Raw genomic sequence first — 24,825 nt, 5'->3', positions numbered from 1 at the left:
AGCCGATGTACGACAGGAGTTGGAGAGGCTCCACCAACAAACCCACACTCCAAGCAGTTCTTCTGTGGGCAGTGAGCTCACCCCAGTAGCCATCGAGGCAGCCTAATTAAACCATGCTTCTGCATTCCTCTGCCATGTGGTTAAGAGACCCTGCCTCTGAGCATGGGGTTACTGGGGGCTCTCTAGGAGCCAACAGCTGAGTACGGAGGTCTGGAGAGAAGCAGCTCCCCATCACAGCACAGCTCACACGGTCATCCAAGAATGCTGACTTTGAACACAGTGAAATCACTGTCCATGAGAGCAGAAGGGAGATGGACTTGGGAGTCGTGGAGCCTTCTGCTCAACAGTCTCTCTGATTCTGAATCTTCTAATATGTAGTGTTTATAGGGACTCAGCAGATTAGGTACACAACTTTCTATGAGAGGCTGGGCAAAACAGACTCAGGGGCTCCAACACAGCTATGTAAGGGTCTGAAACAGCTCATGGTGGGAAGTTCCTATGAATTCAGAGCTTGCACAAACTGCTTCTGCCTCCCCATAAAACTCCTGACAGAAACAAAACTACTTCAGGATCAGGTTTAGATGTAAAAGACCCTCTTCCCCCACACAAACCCACATGCTTGCCCCTCGCCTCAAGCAGCTTATACATGACTTGTGTTTCCTCACTCATGTTATCTGAAACAGATTACTTGCAGAGGTGCCTACGCATCCCAAGATGAACAGGAGGAGAGACCTTGCACGCTGGACCTCGGTGCATTGGAGCATGGTTCTTCTGCTAGCTTTCTTCCTCTGCAAGGCTGCACGCACTTCACCCTCTGCAAGCTTAAACACTGGCTGTCCACAACAGGGGTTCTCTGTGTGATGCTGCACTGCATCTGCCACTCCTTGAAGAATGAAGGGGAGGAAAGGGACAGCAAGCGAGAAAGATCTTGAAAAGAAGGAAGGAAAACTAAGGGAATTACAGCCACCAGCAATGGACAACAAACAGCTAGAATATGTGGGGGGTGTGTGGGAAAGATCATCCTCATCAGAAACTCCTTTCAAAGTCTCGTCCCCTATACAGCAGGTAACAGCCAAAGTCTTTGGGCAGGTTGAGGAAGTCTTCTCTTGCCACGTCTAGAATCCTGACACTGCTGACACTGTCCCAAACCTGTGCGCGTCAGATGGTGATAAAAATGAGGAAAGTCTCTGCATTTCCCCCATATTTCCAAATGTAAATGACTATTTCCCACCAGCACTTAGGTCCCAGCCACAGAGTGCTTCCTTTTGCAGACCAGAAACACGGCAGGTGGAGACTTCTCTCTCACTTCCTCCTGTCTCACAGGCACCAAGCACCAGACCTAGGGAAGTAACTCTGTCTGCGTGTTCCTCAATAATTGTATGGTATCAGTTTCTAACAGCTTTCCTTATCCCTAATTGCCTTTTCCGTGATTGGTAGGATAAGCTATGCACCAACATACTGACACGGAAATGCATTATTTTACCACAGTTAAAAAAAACCCAAAAACAAAAACCAAAAACAGAAAAAAAAAAAAGAAAAAAAAAGAAGCACAATCTTTGGAACAAAAGAATTAAAGGCAGAAATTTAAAGGAAAAAAAATACATATTCAAAGAACATAGTGAGGTATAAAAAAGTATTTTCTCCTTTGTTGTTTTTTTTGTCTTGTTTTTGTTTTTCCTCCTCGTCTTGCTATAGAGTTCCTCTACTAGTAAATATTGCAATAGCCAGGCCTCATGAACTGGGGGGGCTGTCCCACTTGCAGGGGGCTCACGTCACTTCAGTAGGGGGCAAATCGGCTGTAGCCACCTCGGTATAAACTTGCCTGTAGAAATTGAGAGAAGAAGAAGTTATTAGGAGGAGAACTGGGAAGAAATACTCAGGACAGCACCCAAAGGACTAATGGATGTGTCCAGGCACTGACCCGCCACCATCAGCACCTCTAAGAAGCAAGAGAGGAGAACCTTGCCTGCAAAACCAAAGACATGGCTCAGGAGGACATGCTCATGGCCAGCCAGCTGGAGGTGAAGATTGGCAAGTCTTGATCATAGGGAGTTCAGTACCAGAGAGGGGACTCACGAGCCCTTATCTCTGAGACGGTTGTCCAGGCTGTCTTTGTGGACAGCACAGACCTTCTAGGATGCTTCACCTCACCTTAAGGTAAAAGCCTAAAATAGGCATGATGACTGGTATCCTAGAAGTACCTGCTTTCCTTTCACTGACCCTGAAGAGAATCTACATGATGAGCTGATGCTCTAACGGAGGTGCTACACTGCAGATATCTATATTTAGCTTTTTCTCTGAACACATTTGTATTCCAGCCTTTGCTATACCACAGATACTGCGCTGGCTAGCAGATGGGCAGGCATGTGTTTTCAGCAAGCTCCTCCACTCCCTTCCAATGCCAGCATACCTCATTCCCATCTTTGTGTAACTACTGCTGGCAGGCAGGACACCACATCCCTCCACTAGAGGAAGAGGGAACCAAGTGGAGCAGCTTTGCTGCAAAATTTCAGAGAACAACTTACTCCCTTGCTTCCTAGAACTGGTACCTCAACAGCAACACGAGCTTTTAATGAAAATGGTGTCTTGCACATCTCTTGACTATTGCTCATTTTTGTTCTATATTATCACCTTGATAAATTTCTACTGATTCACCAACAATGTTCTGGCTCCTGGTATTTCTGGTCTCCTTGGCAGCAGGTGACATGCAAGACCAAGTAATAACTGGTCTCCTACAACCTGGCTCCTTTCCTAGTGCACATGCGAAAACATATGAATGAGGAATAACTAAGGACCTCCTTCACCAACAGAAGTTTCATTATCTGATAGCCCAAGCTGGCAATGAGAAACAGCACAAGAAAGAAAATCCCACTTACCACAGCGCCAACTCCGTAGCTAGCGGCAGGGGCAAGGGCATGGTATGGATCTGCTGTGTACACCCTGCCATAACTGAAGAGAGGGAGAAAAGATATATAAAATAAAAAAAAAAAAGAGAGAAAAGTCACTTCAGGGGGGCAGAGAAACCAGCTGTCTGACCACAGGCAATGTAGGAAGCTGCATGCCCTTCTATACACATGTATGCACACATGCACACAAAGGCAGGCAGCCCCTCTTTGAAGAGATCCTATGGGCATGCTGCCATGCATCGTATGAGATGGGCCAGAGAACAGCCTGCAAGGAGGAATGTGGCAGAAGCCATGAGCTCCACCTGTAGGAAAGAGGTCAGCACTTTTGAAATGACAGCCAGTGCATCCCTTACCGCGTGATGCAATTTGGGAGGAGAGTGGCTGCTGGTGCTAGCACTACTGGCACGGAAACAGCCGCTAAATGGAAAGCAGTGAGGGGTTCTCCAGAATGAGAAGGGAGTACAAACTTTAATGGTCTCACATGTGCTAGGATTAAAACATGGCCTTGCTGCACAGGAGATAAAAAATCCTAAGGCAAGCACTCTGCTGGTGATAATCCTTTGTATCTATACAGAGCAGCACGTTACAGCATCCTAGAGTATGGTATCAGCTGAATATTACTTCACAGACTGGGAGAGAAATGCACCCAGTGGTTTAAACAACCTGCCCAGAGTCGCAGAGCAAGGAGCTGGCAAGGCAAGCCAGATCTTTTGACTCTGAGGCTGTAACCACACTGCCTCCTTTGTGCAGAGAATCACAAGGATAGGGAAGAGGCCAGGATTTGTGCCAGCTCACATACACCGGAGGGCAATACTACTCGGGAGGAGAGAGACAAACCGTGCATTCAAGTCTTTCATGTTGGGTTGTGCATGCATATGTGCGAGTGCAAGTAAGACAAAGAAACAGGGAAAGAAGTGGAAGTGCTGTAAATGGATCAATGCTCCTTGAATCCCTGAGCACAGCAAGCTATTCCCCGTGGACACCTCCCCCTTACATACCCATCGCTGTAAGCTGCTGCAGCGGCTGCAGCGGCTGTGGCCGCTGTTGCAGTAGCAGGCTGTGCATATCTGTAGGCTGCGTATCCACCCTGCAGGAGAGAAGAGAACTGACTTTACAGATACCTGTCCACCCACACAGAGCATAAAAAATAAAATTAAATAAAAAGTCACACACATCACAAGGAGAGGAAGTGTTTCAAACTGCATCAGCTCCCATGTCAAGTCTATTGCAAGCATCACCCGTTAACTCATGTATGTTCCTTTCCTCAGGACCAGGGAGACTCTTCCATTACCCCATTTAGCAGAAGGAATAAACTAAAAGCAAACCCGAGCATGGTTATATCCCTGCAGGAAATTAAATTTGGCATGGAGGAACTGAAAACTGGAAGAGAACTGAAATCTCACATGCAACGCCATTTTTATGTCCCCATCCTCTGATGCTGGGGAAACCAGAGGCAGGTACTTTCTGTGAATGTGTATTTTAGAAGGAGACCATTCAGAGAATTTCCTGTTCTTTTCCCTCTATCTCCTTTCTTAAGCCTCAGAAACACAAAAGGCCAGAAGTTCATTTGGTCCAGATGTGTGAAAGCATCAAAGACAGAGAAACCAAAAAGCAATCAGGAAAAGATGGTCAGAGAAGACAGTCTCAGGGCTGGCAACAAGCAAACTGACACTGATACCAACCAGACCATTCTGCCCTCCCTCCGTGTGAGAAGGGAACAGGTCAGGGGAAATTATCCCAGAACAGTTTGTATTGCTGCTGCATTTCTGCCCATGCTACACACCTGTAGTTAAGGTCCTCAAAATGCCACTGAGAGGGGCAAAAGGCTGCATGGCAGGTAGCAAGGAGGGCTCTGAAGCCCAGGTTAGATTTTTCCTTATTGTGCACTTCTAAGCACATTTTTGTTAACTGAGGGGGGGCACAGTAAATGAACCATGGCTCTGATTTGCTAGAAATACAATGAGCCAAAAATAACAACAGAAAATCCCAGATTGCTCCTGGCTTTTTATTTTTTCTCAAGTTGACATTTCAGAGTCCGAAGGAGCAGAAGGCAAACTTACGCTCTTCACATCCAGAATCAGCTCAACATGCCTCTACCACTTTTTCCCTACAGACCTTTTGCATATAAGTAACCAAGAGTACAAGATCAGGTCTATTACAGGACAATGTGTTTGTTCAGCAGCGCTCAGGTTTGGGCTAGAGAACTTTGAAATTAGAAGTAATGGCTTTAATTTAATTTTAGTTGCTTTTGTGGGGCCTGTGTTGGTCCCACGAAGACTAACATGCTATCCAATATATGGCTGGGTAGCCTTTCCTATGCCAGATGATTGTGACTTATAGCCTCTTCAATCTTGTAGTTAACAGAAGAAAGAGCTACACAAATCTATGCCTCTGAAACATTACTATGTTGCCTGAAAGTGATGCCATATTGTCCTTTTCAATCTCACCCTGCTGTTTCAATCTTGCATTTCGGATTGATGGTTTGTGGAAGTTTAGCTTGGTACAGGTGTGCTATCACTGCACCATCATTACTGCCACCTCCAAAATATGGTGGAGATGAGAGGAATGAGGTGCAGCCTTAATCCAAATCAAACCTTCATCAACCTCACCAAGTCAAGACACAACTTTGTATTGATGTCTTTGTGGTATTCCTTGAAGCTTAGCAACTTCCTGAACTCCTGATGGGGTCTGCTGTCACTTGGGCATGGTGTACCAGGCAATTCTGCCTGGTGCTATGCTCCTGCAGGGTGGCTGGCTTCAGCGTGCACCCGGATTCCCACCCTGCCCCACACCTGCCAGCCACATTCCGAATCAGAAGCTGTTTGAAATGTGCCTGGCCCATACTCTGAACATGAGAGCAAGATGCAGCTTGAAACCAAAAAGGGTTATCATGTAATTCTCTTTTAACTCATGTCTCTCATAAAGGAAAATGAAATCAAACCAAACCAAAACAAAAAGAAAAAAAGAAAAAGAAAAGAAGGGTTGGAATCAGGTGTGGGAAGGGGAATGGCGTAACATTTATTAATCAAAATTAAAAACTAAGCATGCTGACATCTGGAGCTAGAACAACCAGCAAAGTCACCACGTTCAGACTCATATTGGCTAGTTCTATCCATCCCAGCATTCTCTTGGGACAGCAGTTCGCCCTAGGCTCTACCACAAGCTCAGTGAAGTACACAGCCTCAAGTACTAGAGCGTGCAGCCACAACAACCTGCTATTACGGAAACAGTCAGTCACCACTGGAGTTAACATTCCAACCTTAACGACTCCCGCAGCCTCCCACCCTCACCCCCCAGAATGGCTCCCACCCTAGCCCTGTCCCACACCACAATGTTAATAATTATAACAAGCAATAACCCATCTGTTATATCAGAGAAGGGAACAGAGACTCCACTGAGAGATTTAGAGCGGGATGTTAACATTTCTTCAGTCAACTGCACAACAAACAAAAAAAACAGGAGAAATAATTCATTGGAGAAATGAAGTTAAGGAATAGCTGACATGTGTATTGCTTTTAAACCATGCACTGATGCAAAACTGAAGCTACTGTTAATTCAAAAAAAAAAAGTAAATTAAAATCACAGGATACAGGTACACACACATGGGCAGACCTGCTCCCTTCAAAGGGGTCTGCAAATTCTACTTGTGTGTACTTGAAATAAACCAAAAATGGGGATTACAATGGCCATGGTACGTTCCTGTCATAGGAGCAATGAGCGTGGACAGCTGGGGGATTTCTGGCACGAGGATGTATTTAGCATGACCAGCAGGTCCAAATACACCAAAACAGACTGAAGGAGGGAGGAGGAAAGTCGTGACTGTAACTTATTTCGTAAACCTTTCCACCGAGCTCTGGGACCAGTATACAGCAAAGGAGTCACTGTGCTGGTTACCTTACCCAGCTGATGCTCCCATTCTCCATAAACCAGGACCCGCCTATAACTCCACCAATGTGTCTAAAGCCTTCCCCAGTGCACCAGTTATTTTCTCCTGTTATTCCTGTTCACACACAACTCTAACTGGTATGCAGAGCTCATCTGTAACCTCACCTACATGGTCCTAACCACCTCTGGTGATTCCTGATGCCACTCACTTTGGGTACTCTACAAACTATAACAGAGTAGAGCATCTTCAGCAAACATGTGTTTCCCAATCAAAGAAGAACATTTTTCAAAGTTCCTTGCTAGCTGCACCACACTTGTCCAGTGCCACAACCCAACTGCAACAGAAGACACCATGAAGTGGCACTGTCCCTGAAATCCAGCACAGCCATGCAAACTCCTGCTCCATCTATTTAAGTGAAGTGACTCCATGGGGACAGGTTTACGTGTCTAGGTTCGGTTTTTGAAATCTTTAGCCTCATCTTAAAAGAAGTGTGGCTGAGCTTCTCCTGAAGATGTTATGTCAGAGACACTTCTATCAAAGGGATAGTTTAATCACTGCCTCGACAAGGAAACAGGAGAACTAAGGGAACGGCATATGCATTTTTGCTGGGCAGTAAGTTACAACCAAAAGGACTTTCTACACCAAGATCAGTCCTTTCTGGTACATTCCCTTTCTCTGGATAACCTGCCTGCTAAACCCCTCTCCTCATGTCAGTGTGGAGCACTTGAGCCTGTAGATCTCAAGTGTCAAAAAATGGTACTTGCTCATGTATCCACTAAAGCCCAAATTTACTATGACTTTTCTGTGATGTTATTGTCCTTGGCTCATCAGCAAAGTGAGAAAACATATTTTTTAAATTCCTTCTTTACTATTAGATGATAGCTTTCTCAATATTGTCATATATTCTCTGAAATAACACAAACAGTGCAAAACAACATATACAGGAAGCTGCAATCCCAACTAAAGCAGCATTCCAATTACTGAGCGTGTTAATGGAAATAAATGGGCACTTTATCAGGTTAAGCTGTAAGTAAATCCATCTTCTCTTCCACTCTTCAGGTCCATATTATGTGATCAATCCAATGAGAACATGACGAAATCCAAAACTACAGCTTACTATGTTGGTATACCCTATGGTATAAGCTTCCCTTTTCTTTTTCCTTTGCTGACTTAGATGGGTGCAGGAAGTGTGTTGCTGGCCCTCTTAACTCTGAAGAGCATTTATGCACTAAGACACAATCATTCTCATACCCTTGGAGAAATGAGTACCGATTAGATACATCTGACCACCTGCCAGGTTTAGGCAGTGAGCCCAATTTTAGGTTCTTTTTGATGTTTTATCTCAAATGGCGTATAATAGAAGTTAAGAAGCAGTCAAGGATAGAACCATTTCCAGTATTTCTGTATTAGAAGGGTAGCATACGTGCACCAGGAATGAGCATGAATGAATTAAAAGAGGTGACAGGACAACGGTGTCCGCTGCAGCAGGTGCTTCTACATGGTAATGGGACAAGCATGACCTTGTTAACCCTTCCACTGAATTTACTTTTTTGGTTTTTTGAATGAAATGCCACTTAGTGTGAAATCTGGACACATGCCGCCCTGCTACAGCGGGGGCTTGGCTCACACACGAGTCTGCGCTGCCCTATAAAAGCCTCTATAAAAGCCTCTGTTCCCATCTCTAATGTGGTGCTGGAATGGTTAGTATAATTCAGTTTTTTCCACTGCAATCCACAATCTGATCGGTTGGCAGGTCACACTGGCACTCCTACCTGAGGTATTTTAGCGCTAATGATTGGTTCCTGTAAGACTATTCTATAACAGAACACAGGAAGAGCAGTTCAAAAAAACACAGCTGTGGAAAGAAACAATCATACAAACAGCCCACAGCGGGGCTCACCAGCCTTTTCTTTCCAGTGGATGCAAGCACGCTTTTCACAGGCAAGAGCAGTTGTTGCAACGTGGGTTTGTTTGGGTTTCCCCCCGCCGCCCAGACTGACCCCACTGTAGAAGATATAACTTTTCTTATGAGCCAAAATGAAGCCCTCTGCATCCTGGGGCAGGTTGTTTTATGAATTCAGGTGTCTTGCCAGAGTGAGATGCATCCAACAACAGATGGAATGCCTTCTTCAACAGAAGAAATGGCTAGCAGGATGGTTGCCCCAGGAAAGAAAAAGGAGTGAGGAAGAGGAGGAGAAGGAAAATGAGAAATCGGTGTATAACATGTATGCAGAAAAGCAGCCCAAACTTGGGATACTTCCCCTTCATCTTGCCTACCATTCACCTCTCCCTGCTAGCTCAGCTCCCTTCCACCCTTTCTTGACACAACCCTACAGACTCAAAAGACCTGAGGGAACCTCAATTTTACTTTACCCCCCACTGCAGTCCTAATTGAAGTATCCCCTACCATCCCTTCCACAATCTGGAAAAGCCTTTCAGAGCAACCAAAGGGCCAGAAGCACTGCAGTGAGAAGCATGACAAGTCAGTGTGGCACAGCAACACTGCATTCTTTCTACCAGTGCCAAACAAATTGTTTGGAAGGGTAACTTCATGTCTGGATTATGGCAACTTTTTCCTCAGCTCCATCAGTGAGCCCTGGGCACCAATAATGTAAGAAAAAGCACCACCATCTACCTTGATGAGTCCCCTTTGCTATCATCCTGCTTTCTGACAATGAGACCAGAGCCAGTACATCAAAGTTGTCAGAAGTCAGCCTAATGGTTCCAACTGGACCTGGGAGCTTGGTTTTGTGTTATGTGATGCTACTGTACTGCAGCACCAAGTGGTTACCAGGATTCTTCATTAACGAAGTCTTTGTCCTTAAAACAGATTAAATAATCCTCTCCTCATCTGCCATGGAAGCTCTGAAGGAGCTTTCTCAAAAGAAATAGGAAGCAAGCCTGGCCAGTCCTCCCTTTCAATGTGACAGCCTCTTACATGCCATGCTCTGAAGGAAGAGGTACTAAGCATTGCTCATTTGCTTGCTTACTTGCTGTATCAAAGTCAGTGGTCTGTAAAGCTGGTGTTTTAGCAGTGAAGTGGGAAAACCCAGCACACTCTGTAGTTCTTGACATAGTTTTATAAAGGAACACTTCACTGGGCAGATCAATTTTTAAAGGACTGCACGCATGACAGTGTATGTAAGAATGAAGAAATGGACCCAGTATCGCTTCCAACTGCTGTAACTGTGTTGGGAGAAGCACTTCACAAGACTTGACCCTCCATATAAGCCCACAAAACCCAAGAGCTAATTCCATCCATTATCTTGAGTCTAACCCCAGGGTCCTCTCTATAAATGTCAGGAGTAGCACCTTCAAAGGACCAGGGATATGAAATCCATGCTGACAACTGTGCCACTACCTGCTACAGAATTGCCCCCAGCTCCAAAGAGTTACTACATATGATACCACAAAAGGCAACTCTGCTAGAACTAGGCAGTCCGTACACTGCAATGGCAGTAGTGGACCTGAACACTTCAGCTTTGAAAGGCATATTCCTACCATAACTGCTCTGCAACAGCTCTCCATTGGAGAGGAAACCGCTTTTCTCACTGGCCAGCCAGAATCCCTCCCATCCATGACCCACCTATGTGTATACACAGATGCCCTGGAGATTTCCAATACAGACTGGCTGGATAGGACGAAGACAATGACAGGACAAAGTCTCCCGTGGTATCAGAGCTAATTCCCAGACAGGAGGAGGCTGGTGATTCTTCTAACCAAACATCTCCACATATTTGTACTTTACAATTCCCCAAAGAGGCGACAGAATCTAGCTTATTTAGGTACCATTTCTACCAGCAAAATGAGATGTCAGTTTTCACTCTAGCATCTCAGTCTCCATTTTTAATGAGTCCCTGTGTCTTCCCCAAAGGGATAATCTCTACATCCCAGTGGCACACGAACATTTTTAAACATACAACTCGCTCAGTTTAGTGTGGGCTGCACAGATCAAACCTGAAAGGGTCCCAAGAGAGGAGAGAAAGGGGAGGGCAGAAGGGGGAGAAGGAAAGGGAAGGTCTGAGGCTAAACCAGTCCTGTTATTTTTATATCCGAATTATGCCAACAAAAGAAGTGTTGAGAGAAATTTGAATTCGCTAATCATCTCTCAGGTTGATTAGTACCAGTGTGCATGTGAGGGACAGGACACCCAGTAGACTGACCCTGGCAATGATCAGGAAACCCAAAGGCTTAGGTCTTGCACCCAGGGGCAAGCGCAGTGACAGAGAAGCATGCTTGCATTCCTAAATATATAAATATATATATATCCACAAGGAAGAAGAAAATTAAAGTAAATGATATTTAAAAAAAAAACCAAACCAAACCAACAAACCAAAAGAAAAAAAAAAAGAAAAAAAAAAGAAAAAAAAAAAAGGCTGGCTTGTCAGGGGTTGGGGACAAGAAGGCTCCGGTGTGTGTACTTACATAGAGGTCAGCACCGTAAAATCCGTCCTGGTAAACCACACTGCAGAAAATCCACACAAAAACAAAAAAACAAAAAACAAAAAACAAAAGAACAGAAAACACATTCCGGTTATTGAGGACGGCAGCATGCACATGCGTTTTACACAGGCAGGTGATGTATGAATCCACAACCTAGGCTTTGGCAGGAGCAAATCAGCGAGAGAATGTGTGTGCGCACGCACGTAGACGGCTCCAAGTCATCTTCCATGGCATGCAAAGGGGGAAGGGGCGGGCAGAGGGGGAGACAGTATGCAAAGGAGAGAGGGAGGGGAACCACCATCTTGTATGGTAAAAATAGACTCAAAAAGATCTGATGTCCTGAAGAAGAGAAACAAGGGTTTAGACACCTCCACTCTGCTTTATTCTCCTGAAATGATTTTAATTACCCCCTAAATACATGGAAACATTGGCTTAATGGAATGGGCTTGTGAAATCGAGGAGCCCCTCAGAAGGCTTCCCACAGGGGCTGGAGTCACCTATGTCAGAAGCACGCTTCAGAGAGTTGTGTATGATTATGTATTTCGAGCTCCACGGGGCTGCATGACTTTTGTTTCTGACATCCATACATCACCTGCTTTTACCCTGCACATTAGACATGCGATAAGATCTGGCTGATCACACAAGCATGCAAAGTATTATTATTCAGCATCTTAAAGAACCGATGCAACACCTCAGGAAAACAAGTCAATCAATTCTGATCAAAGTAAACACAGAGAAATGTAATTAAAAAGAAAAAACCAAAAATACCCACAATGCATTGCTTTCACAAGCAGAGATAATGAGCTAAAAAGGTTAGGTGACTGGTCCAAGGTCCGAGAATTGAAAGGTGCAGTGGGAATCCCTGGTAGTAACGACCTATTCCATAGCAGAGAGGAGCAACTGGAAGAGTCTCCATGGGATAGTGCTTTTTCTGCTTTAAGCCATAGTTTTCTTTCTCTCAGAACTTCAAGCAGGAAGACGGTTAAACCAGAGCCTGGGGTTCCCAAAGAGCCACTCTTACCAGAGCATTTGCTAGCGTAAGACTATGCAGCTCACTTTGGGGACAGGGGTTGGGGAAGGATGAGGAAGGAAGAGAGGGGATCCCCCCACCCATGTGCTTTTCAGCATGTGCTTCATACTAAGGAATTCCTCCTGCTTTGTCCTCTGAATAGCTCTGCAAGAACTTGCTCAAGGCTTTAGAAAGCATCAGCCCCACCATCTGTGATGTTCATGGATCTGATGTGCATGACTTACCAGTAGCATTAAGGAAAAAGAAGGTATGGAAAACTACCTTTTCTTCTGATTATCATTTCTGACTCATCAGATGGAATGTGAAAAGCTGCCAAGAGCCTGCCACCTTCAGACACCCACCTATTGTAAGGCACGCACACACAAAAAAAGCCCAGCAGATCTTGCCAAAATTCTGCATGCTATTACTAAAAAGTAAAATAAAATTAAAAGAAAATCTGTTGCAGTGTTAGCTACTGCTTGAATAATTTAGTCTTGCTGTCTTCCCCAGGAAAAGTACAATCCATTCCCAATGGACAAAGTTACTATGGTCTCCAAGAGCGTTGGGAGCAGGTGTGAAGATAGAGACCCTTGTTAGAGGAAGAGGGGAGCCACTTCAGCAGGGAGAAGCAGGCCATAAGATCATGTTTGTTGAAGCTAAGTTTTTACAACCACATAACAAAGAATTTGGCTCCTGGGGCAGTGACTTACATTGCTGGGTTCTCTATCTAGGACCAGGAGTGTTTTAGCAGTGATACTCCACCTGCTCCTGCAGGAAAGGCAAACGCATGACAGAGGAAGTGACTGTTGGTTTATGAACAGGTTAGCAGTTTTAACACGTTATTCTGAACACAATCAGTTGGATGAATATAAGCATTACCACATTGGATCAGGCCGCTATTCCTGTAACTTAGAATACTGTTAACAAGAGATGCTAGCATCAGTTCTCCAGAGAAAACTGTGCGGAACACTAGTAACAGGTAAGACTTGCTGGGTTCAAACCACCAAGCAGACGTGCATCCTCCATCTCTCCTTCAGTTAGGACTTGACTGCCACCAACTGCCACAGCTGAAATTTAGTAAGGTTTATTTATATGCCAGAGTATCTGTATCTGTGATTCTTAATGCTAGCAAAACCTGAGATAATTCCTTAATTTGAGAACCACAGAGACCATTCTGGTTATGTAGACTGACCAGAAGCATGAAGAACCCCAGCAGCTTATCAAATCTCAGTGGCATCTGCAGAAAGCCCACTGGCTGTGCTAAAATACATCCATGAGAAAAAGAAATATGCTGTTCGTAAAGCAGCCGTATCACTTAGGTGTAACAACTGACTGTGTTGTAAAAGGAACCAAAAACCACTCCAAACCCACAAAGCTCCCTATTGCCTTATAGCTAATCTGATTTTTATCTACTTTTAACTTCAAGTCAGTGAATCCTCTACATATTTACACTCCAAGACTAAAATGTTCTTTACTATGGCAAGCCTACTCTTCATATAGATACTTAAATGACCATGAACAAGTCAACACCTAACCTATAGTTTGGGAAATAAAAATGGTCAATGTTATTTAGTTTTGAGAGTTTTATAGTAGGCAAGTTTTTTTTTCCAGACTGACTGAATTCTCACAGCTTTTGGTCTCAAGTGTGGTATGTCAGCATCCTTGTTTAGAAAGCACGGCTGCTACAAATCAGGGCAATATTCCAGTAAAGGTTTTACTCATGGTATATATCAGAGGTTATATCTCCTTAAGTCTACTGAATGCTGCCTCTGTAGTAAATTGAAGGTTGCATTTGTATTCTGAGGTCAGACCCAGGTGACTATCTAACATCGTCTCCAACAGTCCGAGCAATTGCTTTTTAAGTTATGAATAGCCTTCCCTGGATAAACAGCCATGTCCATACGTAAGTGTGTACATTCCACATATGCATTATTAAACCTTAGTCTGAGTTCTTGAAATAGATGTTAGAACTATTAAGAATGACATCATTTCCCGAACCTTCTTCTGGGGTATCTAGCACTAGACACTGTCAAAACTTACTCTAACCTGAATGACCCTCAGGTCTGATCCACTATGGCAATTCAATGAGCTCTTATTAATCTATATTCTGTGCTTTTTTAATTGTGTTAAGCTCTCAAATGCAGTGATACCTTTAAGTTTTGTAACTTAAACACCACTTAAGTTTGTGAAAACCAGTTCCTCCTTACCAGGTTTGAGTTAACTTGCAGCTTACTTTACTGTCATTTTCCAAATGACTTACTACATCTTAACTCCTGTTGCTGACTGATCTTATGGTGTTGTCTTTCCACTGGCCAGGAAGAAAGCAACTGACGCAGGGTAAAGTGTCAGGATTGTGTGCTTGCCCCTAACTCCACGGAGGTCAGCGGAACCCACACGGAGCAGCAGCTGTCCTGCAGGTTACTGCAACACGGAACTGGAGAGCACATTTTGCATAATTCCACAAGGAATCAAATTCCTTCAACAAAATATCTGGTAGAGATTCAGACTATGATGACAACAAGCATGAGAATTAGTTAATTACATCCCAGTGCTTGGAACTAGGGACAGTTTTGGGCCATTTGCGCACCTGCCTTGTTTACTGCTGCCCTGTAAATAATTACTAGATAACACTCTGCCCACCAAGATGTGAAATCAGTCAGCAGGGTCAGACAAACTCAACATAAGTAAATGCAGTCATGAGACAGTATTTGGAAGGTATAATCACTGGAGTCTGGCCCATATTCCAAACAAAATAAACCTTTTATACAGGACTCAGGCTGGACAGCCCAGAGTCCCTCCCAGTGTGCCTGCCACTCGTGACAGCCTCTTGCTATGCTCCAGCCATTCCTCCGAAGGATGAAGAGCGCATCCTCCCTCCCCAGTGCAACTATTTTGTATTCTGCTAGACGGCAGCACTTAGCTCAGCTTTGTATCTCTGTTTCACTGTGGAGCACTTCCTAATAACAACAGACTGGGTCATGTTTATAGCAACAGACACGCTGCAGGTCAGAGGCTATGGTTGGAAGACATAGAGCATGACCCAGGAGCAGTGGCAAAGAGAGGTAGATCTGAAAACCCAGAAGAAACACTGTTCAGAAAGCCAATGTGTTCAGACAAGAGCTTTTATTTAAAGTCTTCTGGTGAATTCAACAAACATTGCCAGATTTGCTGGAGAGCAAAGCTAGGCAGATACATGACCACTGCAGCTTGCCTCCTTGAGCTCTACTTTAAATATGAGAGTGAACTCTGAAAAAGAAGGGCCAACAGTAGCTCTCACCACTTAATCTGCTAGAGAAGGTTCTGCAAGCTTATCCAGCATATATGAGGCCAGCTCCTTGCACTGATGTGTATGTATTCCACCTCCCTTTTTAATAAGGGGTTTGCAATTTATTTTCTTCCCTTTTGGGGCTAGTCTAAAGGAAAAAAGGGCCAGTCCATTTCTTTGTGTTGGAGGATTCATTCCTACTCCTATTCTTTCTGTGAATGCTACCTGGAAAATATGGCAAGTAAAATCCCAGAGATAGGCAATATGAATAAAGCATCCTCAAAATCAGAAACAAAATAAGAGAGTTTGAAAGGGATTTGCTAACTTAGCTGTTGTTACATCACATTTAAACAGAAACTCGACCCAAAACTCATGCACAAAACTAGCTCCCTGTACTTTTAAACACGAGAATACTCTTTTGTAACAGCATCTGTTCCACTGCATTACTACTGCAAAGTCAGAGGGCAAAGAATCTAAGGCCACGCATCCACCATTGCTTCAAACAATAGTCAGAAAAATGCTGCACTTTCGTTCTCCCTGTATCCCCAAAACTCCCAGATTTAAATTAATGGACTTGATTAATCTTTGTTTTAAACCTTTTTAAACCGTCTCCAACAAAGAAAGCAAATCCATTGTGGGTAACTGGCTCTTCTGTGTCCTACTGCCAGATGGTGAGGCATGAAGGTAATGGATAACATTCCTCATTCCTGGATATGAAAATGCAAATGGAGTGCAAAGAGCAGAACCTTTTCAGAAATTTTAGACCTTTTCTCTTTGTGTCCTTCTCAGCAGCACTATAAAATAGTGGGTCAATGGATGACGAATACCACACAGAAAAATTGAAGAATTATGAGAAGGAATCCATCAGCACTTTAAGCTGTTGCAGGTACTGAAAATTGTTTCAGTCACAAACTTAACAGAGATAAATTTAGATTTGACCCCAGTGGATGCCATCATGTGCAGAATGCTCTGGCACTAGCAATATCCTGACCCTCACCATCCAGACAATTTTAGTTATTTTATGGTTAAACCGATTAGCTATTTGACATGGTTGTGCAGAGCACTCTGCTCTTGTGACTAGTGCTTACCCCGGGTAGGCAGGGATGGCTGTAGGAGGTACCGCCCGGACTGCCCCATAAACTGTTCTTCCTCGGCCCCTCAGGTGGGCTCCCCGAAATGCGGCTGCTGTGGTGGCTGCAGTTGGATAGGGGAAGCCTGGAACTGTAAAGACAGACAAGGTGGAGGTGAAAAGGATCCAAGCTCCCTCCCAGAGGACAACTGTCTGCTTCAAACAAAGTGACACAAGAGCTCCACAGCGGTGGGACATTTTGCATCAGTCCTGCAGAGGGGCATGCTTATAACCCAGCAAGCACCCGATACATACTTCCTGCTACACCATGGCCTTGGGGGGAAGAGGGGTTGCAGAGAGGTTTGGCATGCAAGAGGTTAATGCTTTGGCATGCCTCGCCCACCACAAACAGGGTACGAATCCCCCCACCTTTTGACACCGCCATGCAGTCTGGTTAGAGTCTGAGAAGCGCAGAGAGTTACTATCAATACAGCAGGCGGCTCTTCCAAAACTGCAGAGGCTCTTTTAAAGTAATTTGTCAAGAGGCCCTTAAAGTCAACCAACTTACATCAGTCTCTTCCCTCCTTTCCCCTCCCACTCTTTGCCACCCAATCCTCTGTATGTTCATTTTAAAGCCTGAAAGACAAGATAGCCCATATAACAGCAGCAGAAATTTCCCCAAAAGTGCCAGTTTACTGAGAGCTCACCTTCATCTAACAAGCATGACCAGTAACTGGCTCTGTTTTATTACTCTTTACACTGGAGTAAACTGGCTTGTGACAAAATGATGTAAAACCTCAGAGGCATCTGCAAACATGTAATACACAGATACCAAGAGGGAAGGAGTCCCAGGACGCAAACCCAACCCAACGTGCGTCCAGGTGCATGCCACGAGGGGCCCTGCAGACTCGCGATTTAGCAGCTTGTATAATATGTACTTTAGGGATTTTGTCTGTTTGGTTTCCTTGAATTCAAAAAGGGGGAGGGGAGCAAGGGAATGGCCGCTTCCTCACACATCCCTTCCCCTTGTTCTGCAGCCTCCTCATCACTCAGAGAGACCCATTCGCCAGTAAAGAAACACACTGCAGATGAACAAGTTACAGCACAGTATACTCTGGCTCATGGTAAACCCATTCCCAGGGCGACCCATCCTTTCAAGTATATATTATACAGACTGGAGAAAAGAAGGGTAACAGGTCATTGTTAACTCAAGCACAGTAACAATACAGGGGCCAATGGGCACTACTTACTGATTAAAGGAATGTAAGTGTTAATACCCCCCCTTCCTGACAGGGGCACTGCGGCGTCATTGCCCAGCGAGACATCTGCTTGAAAGCTGGACGCTGATTTGATTTTAAAAAGAATAAAAGAAAAAAAAAGAAAAAAAAGAAACAACAACAAAACGTAAAAAAGGTTATAAAGAAACAGCAGCTTGAGAACATAAACACCACTGCAGTTAAATGGCAGAAGTGGAAGCATCTACTTAAGCTCTACCTGCATATAACTCAGGGCCGTACACCGCTCCAACCACAGGACTCAACTTCCAACCTGAAACAACAAAGACTGCAGTGAATGCCAAAATCTACACCAAGAGAAGGAGCGGGCAGCGTGGGTAGGGGGAACGGTCTCTTGCATGCGCCCCAGCTTCACATGCACAGCTCTTTCCAATTTCTGCTTCGCCTCAATCCCCCTTGGTGTAGATGGAGGCCAACTGCCTTTTTCTAATATCAAGTTCTAGGTACAGGTCGCTGTATCGGAGGGAACAGCAAAACATCAGCTGATCCGCAGCACAGCAGAGGCTCCGCTGAGGGAATGCCAACTACCTTATATGCATATTCGCCACGAGCACCATGCGACCCTGCTTGCGTTCCCTGCATGAGCCTTGCTGCCAGCTCCTCTCTGCTTCCACCAGGCACACTGTGACTCCAAAACCTCTCTAAAGCCACCAGCCCAGACTGTCATCCTGGGCAAGTCAAGTTACAGCCTCAAATTCTCAAAACACCCTTCTGTCTTAATCTGCTAGAGACCTCCTAAAAACCAACACTGTCTGAATTTCCTCATTAACTCAATTACGTGACTATGGTGCAGAAAAGCAATTCAGTCTATTCATCTCACATTTTCTCCTGTTTCTTATTTCAGCATTTCCTGTCTTCTTTATGCTGCTTTTTCAGGTGAAAGCCTTCCCAGAGAATTGATTTTAGTATCATCTGGGTAATTGGCAAGAACTGCAAGTCATCAACATAAACCTACAAGAGAATAGTTCTTAAAGAAGTCATCACTGGGGCATAAGGAGGAATACATTTCCAATCAGCTGCAGAAAGCTATCTGTCCCACTGCTATCACCTTTCTACTGGGGGAGAGAAGGGATGTAAAGCCAACAACATTATCTGCTTCCACAAAGCATTCTTTTCAGGAAAGACCTCAGCTGTTCAGCTACCAATCATACAAGTATTTTTATTTAAATAAATCCATGCCCTTCCTCTGTCTCTGAGTCCTGATGCACTTACTGCACATAAACACCTGTAACCAGCCTACAAACCATATGAACAACTTTGCAAACTGAAGCCCATCAACACCACCCCTCTATCTCCTGGCTCCATGGCAAAATACTCAAATGAGCAGTGGCAATGAAAAGACTGGGATCTACCCTCATGTTTAATAACAGTAATACAAGCACTCATCAGTGTGCCTTAAGCCTTGTCTATTACTGAATACTAGTGACTTTAAAGCTGGCTTTAAACTGCTGGTTGCAAAAGCAAAATATTCCTGCCCATTATCAGGGTTTCCCAAGTAAGCCAAGTTATTTTACCAGTCATATGTATTTTCAGGGCAACATAAAATGGCTGACTAGCCTTTTGCTACAACATCTCCTGGTTCCTTTCAGCCACTGAGACTCAGAATCCCAGACTTTCTGCCTGGCCCTGTTCCCCCATTTCTGTAACCAAAGTAAGATTTATCTGCTAAGAGCCACAGAACAAGTCAGTAGCAGAGCCACAAATAAAACTAATATCCTCCGACTTCAGAGTCTTATGTTGTAATCAGAACTGACTCCTCCACTAGCAACTACCTATATGCAGCTTCCTGCTTTGTTGAAGGCATTTAGGGACATTTTCAGACCAAAAAGAACTTTTCTGTCTGTTTCAGGACAAAGACTTACATTCAAAATCTCTATCAAGGCAACATCCATGGTCTGTCAGGAGAATGACTTTTTATGCTATATACACCTATGCAATAAAATTACTGCACAGACACAACCATTATGATATCCTGATGAAACAGGACTCTTCACTACCTTCTACAAAGCAACTTGGTCTTTCTCTATTCAGGTTTACTGGAAAATGGCTGAACACAGGCAACAGTGTGTGACAAAAGGGAGCGAACAAAGCAGTGCAATGCCTCAATTTTCCCGTTTGCTTGGGGGCAGCTGCACTTTTACAGCTAGAACCTAAACCGAGATATATCTAATTATGCATCTTAGTTTTGCTTCTGCATTCATATTTAGGTATCAACTTGATGGCAAGTAGACTCAGGAGTACCGCACATCCCACTGTACAGCATCAGCCTGCAGCAGTGTTAGACAACCAGTTGGTCTTTGGCTTCTTTACCCAGCTTGGCTATGTTGGATGAGTCACTACTGCTCTGTGTCCCCACTTCTCCACCTATAAAATGGTACTCCTCCATAAATGCTTAAGGGTTACACTTAAGAATAATGCTAGAAATTAGGATTTGTGGGGTTTTGTTGGTTTCTTTTGGGTTCTTTTAGTCCTGAGGAGAGGTCATGACTTTTTCCCTTTCTTCCAACCTTTCAGCTCATCATTAGTACAAACAGCTTCTCTTACCATTTGCATATGGTGTGACCATCTTCTTATTGGTCATCACTCGTGCAGTGGCGTTGTTAACCTAAAAGTAAGAAGGGGGGAGGGGGGGGAGAGGGAAGGAAGCATAGGGCATTAGGGAAAATGATGGAAAACTCTCCCGATACCACACACACACACTAAATTTCTCTTGAGCAAAAAAAAATTAAATAACTAATTTTTAGAAAAATGCAATCTTTAAATTACTTTTAACAGTTGCCATTTAATTATAAAAGTTACAGCTAAACATGGCACTTTCAAATTATGCATTAAACACAAGGCTAGTGAGAGTAAAGTGCAGATTCTCCATCGCCCTGCCACCCCTTGGCACATGGTTTTCTTCAGCTCATTGATTGAAAGGGTAAAACTTTGGAGGTTTTGTCCAGGTTCTGTTCAAGAGGCAGCAATAGTCTCTGCAGCCCCAGGTAGGGGAACTGAACCAGGCGGTGCACTAGCTGAACTGTTTCTTGAGCTCACCATTCGGACTGGGTCCCAGCAGGGTGCTGGCCCACAAGCTTTTTAGATAGAAAAAGGTAGCCTGGAGTCCATCAGCTTTAGATTTGACCTCCCAAGGCATGAGAAGATTTCTGTAATGCCACTAACTGTTTGGATGGCCTGCATTCACCAATTTCCTCCTCCTCATTTTCCAATCTTTTCCCAGATTATTTTTTCCTTGCCACAAATCTCATGGAACAAAAAGAAGAAATACATAGCAGCAGACCTGAGTCTTTCTTGGTTTTATTGTGCCCTCCACCCTCTTTACAGAGCTCTGCATAGTTCCAAGCAGTTTGATTGCTCAAGCAAGTGAGGTGTTACCACAGAGATGGTGCTGATAAAGATGGACCAGTTTGAAAGCCAAGTTACTGCAGCCCCATGTCAGGCAGCCTCAAAGTTCTTGCAAGGAGGGTGAAGTCCTTCTACAACATCAGTAACTTATCAAAATCCATGCCAAATGGGAATTGAGGCTAGCATGAAGAAGGAATAAAAAGAAGGGATACAAAAACAAAAGCTGCCTCGGGCCCTTGAGACTTATGGATGGCGAACGTATGCAGGGTGGGGAGTCTGGAGCTACATTTTACTCTCATTTCAGCCCCCAAACAATAGAAACATTACACATTTAAAAAGAAAGAATGGGAAACAACAATGATGAGACTGAGAGCATGCAGTTAAACACACACAGATAAAAGAAAGAAAAAAAAACAAACCACAATTGATTCAGAGGGTGGGGAGGGAAGGAGGGAGGAGATAGGGTCTCACAGACAATCATTAAGATGGAGCGAGTGCCTGAAATCAGCTGCTACAGCGAAGTGCAACACAAGCACTTAAAGGAAAAATTGCCAGAACGGATCAGAAACCACCAGTCAGCAAAGAGACCAACAGCTGCATTTAACGGAGTAAAGAAATAAACCGGGGGGGGGGGAGGGGGGGAAGGGGAAGGAGAGAAAGAAGAAGAGAAACCAAACAGTGACAGCTACAAACAGGTCTTAGAAAGAGAGAGCAGCAGGAAAAGGGGCAGGGGAGAGAAGAGGAAACGGGTGCATTAATAAAAACCAGCCAAACTGGAGTTCAGTAACTCTGAGTAAGATGTGCAAGGGGGGATCACCATGAAGTCAGTAATCAAACAGCTCAGACTGCTACAAAACAATATGTACATCCAAAGTCCAGGCGGCATTACTCAACAGCATTGAAAATAAAAGGGGGAGAAAGGGGAAGGAGGCGGGTGGGGACAACAAGTCAAATCACATTTCGTAGTGTTAATGTGAGATGGCAGATGGATTTTTTTCTTTCTTATTTAATTTTGGTTTTTTATAATTTTAAGAAAAAAATTAAAAAAGAAAAAAAAAGAAAAAAGCTTCTTCTCTAGCGCTTTTGTTTCACTTACCGCCAACTCGTACCATCGCCAGCATTGTGTATAGTTACCATGGAAAGAGTGAGTCAAGTGAAGGGCCCTAAACGCTAAACCATCGAAAAGGGAAATAAAAAAAACAAAACAAAAAAAAAGGCAAAATATGCAGACATCTTACTCAAAAACGGTGGCTTTTTTTTGTTTTAATATTTGTATATTTTTTTTAAAGAAAGAGGGAGAGAGGGAAGATGCCAGTTAGCCTTCAACACAGTGGAACACCAAAGAGGTCAACATCAGGCATGCCCAATACATGGCCATGTTGGCCAGCCAACATTAACCCTTCACTCCCCTGCAGTGAGAGCTATAAACTTTAAGGATTAGCCTTCACTGAGCCAACTCTTGACAGTGGGCAGGTCAAGAAAACAGCAGTATGTGCATAATGTGACCCACTCAGGGCTTCTGCCCTGTGTCTCCCCTTCCCTCCCACCATGGGCATCATCTCACACTTATGTGGAGGAGAACTGGCCTCAGAGGAAAGAGAGGATACTGGCTGGCCCCCTGCTTTATTTTTTGGACACAGAGTTAGAAGTCAGACAGTACTCTTTCAGTTAGTTTTGTTCAGGCCTGGTAACAGGAAATCGGAGCCTCGCAAACTGAAGCAAAGGAAAAATCAAGACAGCAGAAGGGTAAAAATTTGGAGTGGGTAGGAAAAAAAAACAAAACAACAAAACTGAATAAAAGAAGAAAAAAAGAAAAAAATACCCAAAAGAACAATAAAAATATTCCGTAAGGGGTGTAAAACTTTTATACATTTCAGTGCAGGGAGGTGAAGGACACGGACACAAACACACACGCACACACAGGACTGGGATCCAAATGTGAAATAAGTGAGGCAAGACACAAAAAGAAATCAAAAGAATAAATATAAAGAAGAAATTGAATTACTGAAGACATGCACCTCGATTTTACGGCCCTCTACCACGGTGCCGTGTAATTTCTCCCTGGCCCTGTCTGCATCAGCACTATTCTCGAAAGTTACGAACCCGAATCCCTGCATGCAGCGGGAGAAGGGGGGAAAACATGCACATCGTTATATATTGAAATACTGATCTCTAGGTAAATAGAGAAAAAATATCACAGTATGAAATCAACATCAGCACAACTCAGCAATAACCTCCTAGAGTCACATTGTTGGTTCATGCATGTTTCATAAATGAAAGAAATTAAATTCGATAAAATAAAGGAACTGTAATCATAATAAGAATAATAATAAAAAAAATAAAGAAAGAAAACATAAAAGCAATTGAGGCCAGACCAAAAAAGAAGTACAAAGTTACTCGAGACAATGTTTTGGTTTGTTTTGGTTGTTTAAAAACACTAAACCCTGCTCTGACACAGACAAGCTGGTCTAGCCCAAGCTGGGCTTCTCTCTCCCCTCTGATCATTAACACACATGCTTTGGAGGACCCGCCGCCCACCCCAGACACAGTACAGGACATCAACACTGAGCAGCACTTTGTTCTCTTGAGAAACTGCTACGAGAGCGAGCAGCGATCTGAGTTCACGCCTGGCACCAGGAATTCTGCGAAGCTTTGGGTAAATCAAACACTGAACCTTGCTTTTCCCACCTGTAAAATGGAGACAATAATAATTACCTACCTTAGAAAACTGCTGAGAGGAAGGGCTGTTTGTAAAGCATCCCTTGTAAGCTCTTCAGGGCACAGCTCCTGTCTACTCCTACTTGCCTAATAACTTAGGGGGCCCTGGAAGTAAGCAGGGCTTCTAGGTGGCACCATCAAATAAATATTAATTAATGTGAAGATTCAGAGCTTCAAATTTTTCCTATCTATGTATAATGTGTTGGACTTGAGTGCAAATCCAAACACCTAAGTACCAATTAATCAGGAAAGGAAGGTTTTGTCTGACACTGCTGATCCACTGCCACCTCCCTCCCACCCTGCTACCCATCTTAAGCTTTGTTCTGGGATGGCAACCTCTGTGCAGTGGATAGCAGCAAATCTCTGTCTAGTTAGAATATGAAATGGGAGATGAATTGATGTTGATGTGCCCTGCTTGCAGCAAGCACAAAGGCTCAAGGACCACTAAAATGTCCCTTTAGTTCGATGAATTTAGGTTTACTGTATCCATGAAGGCACATGCAACACGCCTGTCCTACATATTCAGGCTGCTGCCAATTCATGCAGTCATGTAACAGGGCAGAGTAAGGGATCATGCTTCTTTCCATGGAGACGGGTGCACTGACATTAAAACAGAGGCAACATGACTGAGCCAATTAGGATTTTAACAAGTAAAAAATGGTGTGTTACTACAGGCAACTGTGATGAGATATTCTTCTTGCTATTACAGACAGCAGGGCAAAACAAAAATCTTTGTTGCATTTTGCTTTTAAGGTATCCTAAGTACAGGAGTAACTGACTCCTGTGGCTTGGTAAAAAGCAAACAGGGTTTCATGTATGGAAAGTAATCTCTGTTGGCTCCAAGGCCCTCAGGAGCGGGAAGAACAAAGCTTGCATGTGATGCGATGGA

At 43.9% G+C, this 24,825-nt stretch overlaps 1 protein-coding gene across 10 annotated transcripts in view; it reads right to left on the bottom strand.

Moving 5' to 3' along the window:
• Positions 1-1,555: 1,555 nt before the first annotated feature.
• The window catches only part of RBFOX2 (RNA binding fox-1 homolog 2), a 166,184-nt gene continuing 142,914 nt past the window's right edge, over positions 1,556-24,825 (bottom strand). For 4 of the 10 annotated variants that reach the window (XM_034063373.1, XM_005150397.4, XM_031050164.2 and 1 more), the window contains 9 exons: positions 23,237-23,329; positions 20,418-20,478; positions 18,073-18,126; positions 17,829-17,921; positions 16,598-16,730; positions 11,218-11,257; positions 3,905-3,993; positions 2,877-2,949; positions 1,556-1,822 (listed from right to left, as the gene is read on the bottom strand). In XM_034063373.1, the coding sequence (XP_033919264.1) occupies positions 1,778-1,822; positions 2,877-2,949; positions 3,905-3,993; positions 11,218-11,257; positions 16,598-16,730; positions 17,829-17,921; positions 18,073-18,126; positions 20,418-20,478; positions 23,237-23,329 (681 nt within the window). In that variant the 3' untranslated portion in view covers positions 1,556-1,777. Of the gene's footprint in view, positions 1,823-2,876; positions 2,950-3,904; positions 3,994-11,217; positions 11,258-12,954; positions 13,013-16,597; positions 16,731-17,146; positions 17,215-17,828; positions 17,922-18,072; positions 18,127-20,417; positions 20,479-23,236; positions 23,330-24,825 lie in introns of those variants that run through there. The other 6 variants (XM_034063371.1, XM_005150398.4, XR_004549659.1 and 3 more) reach the window with 5 other exon arrangements.

Source organism: Melopsittacus undulatus, chromosome 5 (genome assembly GCF_012275295.1).
Source record: "Melopsittacus undulatus isolate bMelUnd1 chromosome 5, bMelUnd1.mat.Z, whole genome shotgun sequence".
Classification (NCBI taxonomy): Eukaryota; Metazoa; Chordata; class Aves; order Psittaciformes; family Psittaculidae; genus Melopsittacus; species Melopsittacus undulatus.
Note: the sequence above shows the minus strand (reverse complement) of the source record. Positions and strands in the feature narration are given on the sequence as shown.